The sequence below is a fragment of the Lepisma saccharinum genome, chromosome 12, assembly GCF_977018435.1.
Source record: "Lepisma saccharinum chromosome 12, izLepSacc3.1, whole genome shotgun sequence".
Classification (NCBI taxonomy): Eukaryota; Metazoa; Arthropoda; class Insecta; order Zygentoma; family Lepismatidae; genus Lepisma; species Lepisma saccharinum.
In genome coordinates, this window is record NC_139240.1 from 41393974 (window position 1) to 41406024 (window position 12051).

Here is a 12051-nt window from a genome sequence, read left to right on the forward strand (position 1 = left end):
GTCTCCAACTAAATCGATTCGCAAAAGAACAGCTGAACTGAATATACTGCGTTCAACAATGCATGACCACATTAATGCATATGAAAGCATTTAAACCGATGTTTGTGAATGAATTATCTGACAACAACATGGAGCAGCATATTGCAACCTGCCGTGCTTTGTTGACACAATTTCCAAATGCTGTGTCTCGCTCACGAGTGTTATTTTCAGGTGAATGTGCGATATATCGCAGTTCACACAGGAGGAATGTGGTCTTCTGGTCTAAGAAAAATCCTCATTATGTGGAAGAGTTGGAACGAAACCCACCTCATGTTATGATATGGGCCGGGATGACATCACGATACTTGTTCGGACCATGTTTTTTTGACGAATATGTGAATGGACATTCTTATTTACACATGTTGCAAACATGGTTAATATCTCAGCTGCAAGAGAAGGGAATCATGGATCATGTATGGGTAGAGCAGGATGGGGCTCCAGCCCATTTTGCTCTTCAGGTGCATGGTTTCCTTAATGAATAATTTCCAGGATCCTGGATGGGCGTGGTTCTCCAACATCTCCATCCCCATTGAAATGGCCCCCATGAAGATAAGTCATTGTGGGGAATAATCAAGTCACATGTCTCTCATCTTGCGCGAAAGTGTGGAGGAAGCCTTTCGAAAGATAACTCCTCAGATGCTCCACAACATGTCAAGGAGGACATGGCGACACATACATATGTGTGTACAGCACGATGGAGCACATACAGATCCACTGGATACATAGTTGTACTACAGGGTGGCTCAATAAGTCACTTAACACCCCCAGTACAAGGCCACTGCAGCGCGCAACATGGAAATGGTGATGACCAGTCGTTATCAGGCCAAAGGGGGAATCACATTGACGCCACCCACACGGTCGGTGGCCATCTTGATGTCCGCCATCTTGAATTCAACTTCAGAATTTTAAATGGGAAGGGGGTCATGCGACATATCAAAATGGGCTAGAATTTCACGAGAAATGCAATGGTGAAGGTTTTTTCGACGTATCTTTAACCAGTAAAAAGTTACGACTGAATTCTTGTACCAATTTGCTCCTTTTCGAGGTGTTAGAAAAATGCCTTAAAATTTTGTTTAGCGCTTCGGTAATGCATCGAGATCAAAGTGACGTCTATGGAGAGACGTTCGCATGCCATTGCACATTATTTTAATCGGATACATGCATGAAGAGCTGTGCATTATGAATGGTTGTCGCGAACAATTTACAGTGTGACGCTTCCATTGAATTAAAAGTCCTTCACAGTGACAAGGCTAATGTTTATGTTCATAAGGAAGTTTATAAACAGAATATGTGACCCTTGTCCTCTGATAACTAATTTTGGACAAAAACTGGTTCATAACGTTCCCATAAGTGTTCTGGTGTTCCTCCATATTGAAAAAACTTTGTAAAAAGTACCTTCTTCCATAAGCAAGGATGAAAAAAAACTGTTTATTTAACAAATCCAAATAGAGCTAAGCATTTAAGGTTCCGTTGATGGAAAATTGACTAACCAATCGTGTTCCACACAGCACGCCACACCATTAACTTACCAACACTAACCATTCAGCTTTGATCTGTCGAAAATGGGTTATCAGATAAAAATCATCGAATATTCTGTTTATGAACTTCCTTATGAACATAAACATTAGCCTTGTCACTGTGAAGGACTTTTAATTCAATGGAAGCATCACACTGTAAATTGTTCGCGACAACCATTCATAATGCACAGCTCTTCATGCATGTATCCGATTAAAATAATGTGAAATGGCATGCGAACGTCTCTCCCTAGACGTCACTTTGATCTCGATGCATTACCGATGCGCTAAACAAATTTTAAGGCATTTTTCTAACACCTCGAAAAGGAGCAAATTGGTACAAGAATTCAGTCATAACTTTTTACTGGTTAAAGATACGTCGAAAAAACCTTCACCATTGCATTTCTCGTGAAATTCTAGCCCTTTTTGATATGTCGCACGACCCCCTTCCCATTTAAAATTCTGAAGTTGAATTCAAGATGGCGGACGTCAAGATGGCCGCCGACCGTGTGGGTGGCGTCAATGTGGTTCCCCCTTGGCCAGATAATGATTGGTCATCGCCAATTTCAAATTCCATACCGCAGTGGCCTTGTACTGAGGGTGTTAAGTGACTTATTGAGCCACCCTGTATATATAGTATGTACTACAAGGGTCGTTCAAGGTTGACTGGGATTTTCGTACGTAAAAAATCGATGAATAGCCGGATCATGATGAAACATGCGGGTGACGTAATGTATTCCTTCGCGAGTAACTAGCACCCGTCATGACGTATTTCGTGCATGCGCAGCAGTTGCAGCGAACATGGCGGCAAGCAGTGTGTCTGTGGCTGTGGAGCAGCGGTGTGTAATCAAATTTCTCGTGAAGGAGAAAGTGAAACCAGCTGAGATTTTCAGACGATTGCAAGCACAGTATTGTGAAGAAACGATGTCACGGACAAGAGTGTACGAATGGTGTGAGCAGTTTTGCGAAGGACGGGAGCTGGTGACAAATGAAGCGCATGGACACATTTGCCCGACTGCAGTCACACCAGTGAATATCGCACGTGTTGAGCAAATGATTCTTGAGAACCGGCGAGTAACAGTGTGGGATATTGCTGCCGAGGTGAATATCAGTGTCGGGAGTGTTGAGACAATCATTCACGACCACTTACGCTTCCACAAAATCTGTGCAAGGTGGGTTCCCCGCTAGCTGACATTCGATCAGAAGTGGACACGCAGGACGGTCTGTGAACAGCTTCTGAATCGGTTTCGAGCAGCAGGTGATGAATTGTTGCAATCCATCATCACGTGTGATGAAACATGGTTGCACAATTCAACCCCAGAGACCAAAAGACGCAGCATGGAGTGGCGGCATAAAGGTCCCCCCCCCACAAGAAAAGAAAAACGCAGCCGTCCGCTGGAAAGATCATGGCAAGTGTCTTCTGGGACATGAAGGGCGTTAGCCATGTGGATTTTCTGGACAAAGGGAGCACGATTAATGCCCAGTATTACTTCACATTGTTGAGTGGTGCTGTACGAAAGTCCATTCGCAAGAAAAGACCTGGGATGTTGTCTGGAAATGTCATTCTTCTCCATGACAATGCCCGCCCTCACACGGCCAATGAGACAACAACAACTCTGGCCGACATGCGCTGGGAAGTTCTGCCCCATCCCCCCTACAGTCCAGATTTAGCCCCCAGTTATTATCATTTGTTTGCACCCCTTAAAGACCATCTGGGAGGGAAGAAATTCACGACAGACGAAGCACTGCGGAGCGATGTCCTCCAGTGGCTACGACAACAACCAAGTTCTTTCTACGCCAAGGGAATTGAGGAGCTGCCAGAACGATGGTAACGGTGCCTCAGCGCGCACGGAGAATACTTTGAAAAACTGACATAGTTTGGTGTTTCTTCTGCTACCTATTTAATCTGCAGAAATAAAAGTCCCGGTCAACTTTGAACGACCCTTGTAAATAAATAGACTAAAAAATTACACTGAAATTGCTCTCTGTGATATTCAAACGTAGAGGTACGGGGACTTCTCGGACACACTGTAGATTAAAAGAACTTATAATATATCCTGTCCTTAATTCATCATGATATTTAAAAAAAATGTATTATTAATATGTAGAAAACAAAGAAAATTCAGTGGAACTTGCACACTTATTAACAGTTGGCTAGATTAATAGCAGAGAGTATATTGTTTCTTTCTTTGTTTCAGTTCTTAGACTCCCAGCATATAGACAACCTGACTACTTATTTACAAGCTCTTCATAAACAAGGCTTAGCAACAGAAGACCATACAACTTTATTGCTGAATTGTTACACAAAATTAAATAAGACTGATAAACTTAAGGAATTTATTATGGTAAGTTGCCATACAATTGTTGTTTGTGTATTTTTTCAAGGATAACACATATTTCCAGAATAGAATTACATTAATAAAACAATAATTATGTAAAACTTTTTATTTTCCATGAGACACGCATTATTACTTTTGTTGGTCAAAATAAAACCTGTAAAGGTTTTTATATATTTATTAAATATGTTTTCACAAGGTGTTAGATGATTTAAATAAATTATTGAACTTAATAAGAAGATATTTCATAAAGTATTGATTGTTTTGAGATCCATATATTCTTATGAGACTCGCGTATATTCAAGTCAGGCTTTATATATTCACGTAAGGTAAAGGTACCCCTCTGCATGTACACACATGCCATGAAGTCATATGGGGTATAGAGCTCCACATATTCTTGGTCACAACCATAGTTGGGGTGATGTGATCAGCATCATGCCCATCCACCTTTTTACCCCAGGTAGCCATTTACGAGAGCAGAGCAGAAATATGGAAGTAAGTGGAAAATTTCCTTGTCCAGATCACCTGCTCTGGGATTCGAACTCTGGTCTTCCGTATGGTAGCCAGATGCTCTGCAAACTGAGGTACCGCGGCTCATTTTCATGTGAAGTAACAATAATACCTAATCATAAGTCCTCACCTTCCATATTTCAGACAAAAGATCGTGAAGTCGATTTTGATGTGGAGATAGCTATCAAAGTCTGTCGACAGGCTTCATCGGAAGATGCATTGTCATTGGCCAAGAAACACCACATGCACGACTGGTACTTAAAGATCCAGATAGAGGACCACAAGAAGTACAAGGAAGCACTTGATTACATTGGCCGGTTGGAATTCGAGGAGGTCAGTAGTTTGTTCTTATTTATATTTTTGTACTTTTGGACTTGGAACGAATCTTTCATTCTCATGCATGTTATTTATATCTTAAACTTACCTTGTTTTATTGGTATTTCTGGCACATATTGGACTGTTTCAAACAGCCTTCATCAGGTGATTACATGGACGTCAGTAAGATATTTTCCAGGGAGGTGCAAGCTAGGTATTTTATCAGGTGGGGGCAACAAGATATATATATTCCCCCTTAATAGCATTACCCTCACAATAAAACACTACTTCAGTTTGAAAGTAACATGTTCCTTCAATGCCTTTATAATAATTTACATAAATTACTGTGACTGAAATGAAATTATATGTGTGAAATATATAATTTTAGGACGACATTCATTTTTCCAAGGGATTTCCTTGCCCTCCTTCATAGCAACCATGTAAGTACACACATTCCTTTCATAATCTCATTACACTCGAGACAGCTTATACTTCACCTACACATTTTTGATTATAGTATTAATTTAGGAACGTTGTAATTACTCATTTTGTACTTAATGGAAGCTTTAGCCAATCACACTCTTTACTTCATATATTTTTATCCATTATCAACAGTTGGTGCACAATGAATATTACTTTAGTGTTTGCCATGGTGCATACATCATTGTTATGCAATGAAATGCAAGAATCGTGCTGTCCAACTTTTCATGAACGTTTATTAATATTCAATAACATCTCTGTGGTTTTCATTTTCATAATCTCTGTCATCTTTGTAATCAGTTTTTCACATGAAAATAACAAAAGAAATACTTGACACTCTTGAGCCAAAAACACAATCATGGATGCATTCAACAACGGTACAGCACTACATGAAGAGAACAACATGTTAACAGTACTGAACCTCGTGATGAGAACAGTGTGATAAATTGTGGATGGATGCATGCATGTGGAATTTTTGTGCTCAGTTTAGCAACTTTGTTCTGATTTATGCAAAAATTGTTTTTTGCTAAATAAAAAAAGCATAAAGCATGTAGGATAGGCCGATGTAAAATTTTGGCTGATACCGATAAAGTTAACATAAAATTTACAGGTATTAATAACCAATATTCTACCGATCCGATGTAAAATTCCAAATGGTCCTTGAACCTGAATGGTCCATTGACCACCGTAATAAATGTGTGATTCAAGGTGACTGCAGAGCAAAAGGTGTGTATTTAAACATTTCCTTTTTTAAAAGGTATGGCATGGAGATTATCCATGAAAATTATAATAAAATGACAGAATTTGCACTAAATTATAAGATATTTACAGATATATATGGGATTGGTAATTTTATCGATTCACCAATATGCCTATATTAGCCTAGTACTGATTAATCTGTCCCATCTCTACTTTATACTGTTCTTCATTTTGTCATATTTTGCTTTGAATTATTCAGTACCTGTAATGATAGCCAGACTAAAACATTCAGGGGCAAGTCAAGTTTCTCTAATGGTGAAATAGGATCACTGCTCAACGGAGATGTGCTACATAGTCTCAAGCTTGTATTTAATTTTTATGGGCTTTGCATTTCTGGTACATTGTGCCTGCTTTCTGTAACTTCTGAATTCTTGGCCATACAACCTTTCACTTTTTTTCCCACAGGCAGAAGAGAATATGAAGAAATATGGAAGGATTCTTCTAGAAAATACTCCAGAGGAGACTACTGCATTGTTAAAAACACTTTGCACCAAGTACAGGCCCAGTGACAAGCCCTTAGTTGAAGTGGTAAGATATATCCTTACATTTACAAATACAATGCATTCATACATACATCTCCAACAACCTACCATATAGGTTCCATGATTATAGAAACTAAAAGTAAAATATTATTGCCTGATGAAATGAGTAAAAGTATAGTAGATATCCCAACCTTGATTTCATACACTAATGCTTTGTCATTTTTGTTCATTTATATTTTGTAAACTGTTAATAAACTTGTCTATTTTTAATAACATGTAATGTGGTTTATATATGTGTTTTAAGAACAGTGGAGAGAGATCTGGGATTTTTGTTTCCCAAGACTCCTTGGAAAACTTGTAAGCAGAAAATTTGCATATGAAATTCAGTGGGAATGTTATTGTAGTGCCTGAAAGTGTTTTGCTGCTTTGATATAGCCTGAACCTATCAATTTCATAGGCATACTTGCTTCATTATCTGACATGTCTTAGTAGTCCAGGGGCATATGTCAATATTTCTATAGTTCGTGGGTTTTTGAATGAAGGGAATATATGACTACCTGTAATATGTTGCTAGTGTGGTACACAATAACGTACTTCCAGGTGTTTTGCCCGCAATTGTGGCAGAACACCTGTGTGACGTCATAAATCCAAGATTGCTACCACTTCATGCACTAACTAAGAAAATCCATCATAACTCCTTTAATAGTGGTTTTGGGAAAAACATTATAGATACATGTTTTGTTCAGAATTGAAAAAGGAACAAAGTTGATTCTTACAGTTTTAAGACACTACAGAATTTATTTCTGGGGACTTTGGTGGCCAGTCCATGTGGTGGATTTATTCACCTTCAAGAAAGTCATCCACCAATTTGGTTCGATGAGCACATGTATTATCATCTTTTCATCCTTGAAGTTGAAGTCTGAGCCGACTGCACCTCTGAAAAGTCGCACATGTTGTTGGTGTACCTCGTTTCTGTGCCTGTGGACAGTAAGAGTACCTCCAGTAGAGACGTGCAGCTAGCTCTGTGTCTTGGAACCGTCGCCAAAGCCTGGAAATGCACTGCCGCGACTTCAGTCTGTATTTGACCTGCTTCCAGACGTCTGATGATTCTTCGCTGATGTCTTTGTGCCATGTTCTTACTTGAACACTTTACCAACAGATTGTCCTCCGATCACAATGAGCGTTCAATACAGAATGAGGCTTTCTCGTTCTTCTGATATGTTGTGTTTGTTTACCTTTCGATCACGGGCCTATTTGACACTATTAGTACTGTTGCCTATGCTTGTAAGGTGAGTTACACTCCTTGATGATTATATATGGTGATCGTGCAGGTCTCTCCCTTCCATTTTCCACTTTTTGGGACACTACTGTATGATGGTAAAGGAGTGATCACGTCGCCTGTGACTTCCTCATTCAACATTCTCTGGAGCTCTAGGCAGTGTCAATATGACAGGAATGATCTTCTTGTCATCCTCATTTTCTCTTTTCCCATCAACAGCCTATTGAGATGGGTAGATTTGGATGATCCTTTCCTGCTTTTATTTGACTCCAATACTTGGAAATAACTCCTTCTGATAAAAGGTGTGAGGCGAACTATGTTTGGAGCAAGACATGAGCCTTGAACATTCTTTTTCGCGAACAGATACCATGGTAATTTGCCGAAATATTTGATTTTGGTGTCCTGCAAAAATCCTGTCATCATATTTGGGGTGTAAGAGAGTGACAATATATACACCATCCCCAAACACATCATGTATCCAGAGATTGAAGTATGATTTAGTATATTACACACTACCCTGAAGATGGAGGCAGAATCAGCCTCCAAAACATTGGTATTTTTAAAATTCACACAGTGGTTAAAAGTCCAAAACTAAGAATGAGTGAATTACCACTGATCAGCTAAAACGGACACTTCTGTTTTGTAACAATCTGAATGAAAGCAAATGGGTTTGTTACAACCCTGAAGTGTCCATGCCTAAATGTAGTATCCCGAAACTGATAAATAGATTTTGAAACATTTTTACCACACGAAAATCAGGCTTTTCCACTAGAAATCTCTCTCGATCTTTCTGTCTTCTCTCCTCCTCTTTTCTCTCTCCTCTTTTCCCTCCCTTCTCTGGCTCTTCTTTATCCTCTACCTCTCCTTCCACTTTCCATTCTCTCTTCCTTCCACCTTTTCTCTCTCCCCTTCTTTTCTTTCTCTGCTTTTATTTCCTTCTTTGTCTCTCTGTCTCTCCACTCTTTCACTCACGTCGCAATTTCTCGTCTCTAATGTTGCAATGTTTCTCAGCTTACCCCCTATTCATCATACAAATCATATCATTAATATTTTACGAATACCTCTCTATTTATCTTAGGGGCCTTCATTGAATGATTGTAACACCCATATCAGGAATCGTTATGGCATTTAGACGAAAATTTTAAAACTTTTAAACAATTTTCCCAAATGTAATTGTAAGCTTGTTTTTAATTCCGCTGGGGTGCTGAAAAAATAGTCTCTGCTGTGTAACTACTAAGACTTCAAGACTACGATAATCAATAGTAGGAATCAGAAGTACATCATTCACTTTACTAAATTTCAAGGCATCTACTACAAACACTTGGAAATAAAAGTAGAATTTCAAAACTTCAAAAATTTCAAAGGAGTGGACAATCGCTACCTGGAAGCAGTCATATACAAATCTCTTGAAAGAAGATGCAAGAGAGGGTGAATCTGACATCTCTAAGAGTTACACAGAATTTTTGTAGAGGTGTTAATAGCGAAGCCGCATGCACCTTATCACGAAAGAAAGAAAAGTGAAGCTAACATATATGCTATATCGGAACAGGAAAACGTGCACGATATACAGAACGGAGCTGAGCGTAAATAAATATATGTAATCTCTCTGAATCCTAAACAAGTCTGATCCCATAAGGAGAAGAGACAGTTCACAATGTTGATGGTTCGGTAAAGGGGTAAAGAGGAACAAAACCAAATTGTTATAAAATGAAAAGAATGGAAGGAATGAAACTGGTTTTTCCCATTTTGCAATGTATCAGCACTTCTTTCCTTTGCAATAAGGTATTTAGAATTCTAAATACAGAGCTTCCACCGGGATCCAACCCGGGAATCCTTGAATACAAGGTGACAACCCTAACTACCAGGCTGTCGGAGGAGGCTCAATCAATTCAATTATGTCTTGCTGAAAGAGAAGCAAATTAACTACACAGTAATATTTTTTTAATTATCCCTACACACAGCACAACATACCTTTTCTTTTGTATACTCACGTATGGGGATTATTTTGTGGATGTTCTTAAACCATTCCAGGAAATGTAAATATCAAATTAGTACCTCCCTAGTGTCCTGCACTGTGGCCATGTGGTTAAGCCATCAGGGTTTGGGCGAGCTAGGGAAGCACCTGGTTCGAGTCTAATTGGGGGCAGCATATCAACTTTATTCCAGAGATTTCGGCCAATGTATGGGACCATTGGCCATCCACCATCGTGAGGAACTGTAGGAGCTGCGAATGAGTAGTGTAACCTGGACATGGGAACTTACAAGAGTTACTTGGGGTTCGTTGTGCTGACCACACCTCACCCGTAACTGGTTGGATGTATGGGAGTGAGGTTGGCAGTCAGTAGGTAGGCCTTGATTCTCAAGGGCTGTTGCTCCTCAGTACTGCAATATATCAGGGAATCTGCGTGGAAGTATACAGAACTCTGTTTATACCTTTAATTCCAATGGGTGGAGATTTTCCAAATGCTTCCAGAAATGTCAATTTTATAATATTTTTTGCTGAGATTCCTGACTGACAAACACGGGATATTTCTTTTTCCTTTTACTTTTGTCATTAAGCAATTCCACAAATTGACACGTGCCTGCAAGAGCCTGGTGCCTGGGAACTTGAGATCAGACTCATTAGCATCTGATTCTTCCTCAGAATAAGAAAAAAAGCATTTGCAACATCCAAGACTTGTGACATGAGTCTTTTTATGACTGACTAGTTTCTGTATTTAGTTCATTTAACACTTGATAATCTCTGCAGGCTTTAATACTTTAATTTCTCATTCTAATCAAGGTGATATAAGCTGTTGCTCCATTTTCAGTGACATATGGTGCTGTAGTTTTTAATATAAAATACTTGTGTTGCAAATTAATGATTACAGTGAGGTAAAGATGTCAATTTTCATGTAATTTGATGCTACAAAAGTTGAAACTTTCACTTAAAAAGAACTGTAAACAGAAATCCATTAAGAATCCATACAAGTAGCTTTTATTCAGCTGGGGATAATAAAATAGTGTGCACAGAGAAAGAGATCTTGAAATAGGAATGCAGGTGCAACTTCCGATTGGGCAATGTTATTGCTGAGTAATGAAAAGTGAGAGACATTGGCCGGAAGGAAGTCATGACTGATCGGGGAGTGTTGGGAGAAGGTGGTGTGGGAGGGAGGGAGGGAGGGAGGGAGGGAGGGAGGGAGGGAGAGAGAAAGAGAGGGAGGGAGGTAGGTAGGTAGGTAGGTCGGTAGGTCGGTCAACAATAGTTATCTAGGCTAGTCTAAATTTTGAGCTTAGGCTTACTCTCATCATGTAACTCAGAGTTTAAATTATTTTTGTGTATAGCCATTGAATCAACCTGAAGAAAGTTAAGTCACACTCGGAACCACACATTTTTGTCACACCCGAAACCCTTATTTCACAGTTAAAACTAACTGCAAAGAAGTGACAGGCCTTCAGTCATGTTGGGGGAGTTATAAAACTGATTTCTTGTAATTTGGTATTAAACTGATGACTCGTTTTCATTTATATGAAATTTCAAGAGAAATTTAATTCCGGGTGTGACATAAACATATCAATCATTTCAAAGAGCTCTTATTCAAAGAAGACTACAATGAATTTTTAACATAAAGAGAAATGAAATTTCACAGCAGTTGCTCCTTGCCACTTTATTGTTGTGGCAGGAAACAACTGCTCAGCTGTTCGTGATAGTGTTTCCAACTAACCAGTTTTATGGTACATGTAACCCCTTGATGTACGTTGTTACTGAAGACATTAAATTAAAACATAATTGGAAAACATTCTTCGATTAGCTCATCAAAGTATAGGATTTAAGCTTCATTTTAATGCTGTATTTGGACTAACTTTACTTTTTGAAGTTTTAGGATCATTTTGTCATGGATTGGCTGAAATATTAAATTATATTAACAATGAGAATTTTAGCAGTATGTGCAAAAATTTCGGTATTCTTTATTCTGCGTAAAGGAGGCTGTGACTTTCAACGAGGGACAAAGAACAATGTACCAAGCACATGGACTTCCGAAAGGAGGGGGAAGCAAGGGGGCAATGCCCTACCCCTGTACAATGAAAGTCAATTAAAAGTCATATATTTCACACATATAATTTAATTTCAGCCACAACAATATATGTTAATTAATGCATGGACATGATAACTTCAAGCCGGCCCCTGTGGCGGAGTGGTTAGTACATCGTGCTATGATGCCAGGGGTCTCGGGTTCGAATCCCGGCCTGGGCAAGGATATTTATGAGTGTCCATTCATCAATTTCATCATATCATAACTCATCCTCAGTGTTGCAAATTAGTCAAAAATGGCATAAAAGCGAAGTAAAATTATAGC

General features: G+C 39.0%; 1 protein-coding gene across 1 annotated transcript in view; it reads left to right on the plus strand.

The window, feature by feature from the left end:
* Positions 1–12051, plus strand: part of Vps11 (vacuolar protein sorting 11) — an 83557-nt gene that overhangs the window by 47163 nt on the left and 24343 nt on the right. The window contains exons 10-12 of the mRNA XM_083132193.1: positions 3752–3898; positions 4544–4732; positions 6359–6481. Coding sequence (XP_082988319.1) covers positions 3752–3898; positions 4544–4732; positions 6359–6481 — 459 coding nt within the window. The remainder of the gene's footprint in view (positions 1–3751; positions 3899–4543; positions 4733–6358; positions 6482–12051) is intronic.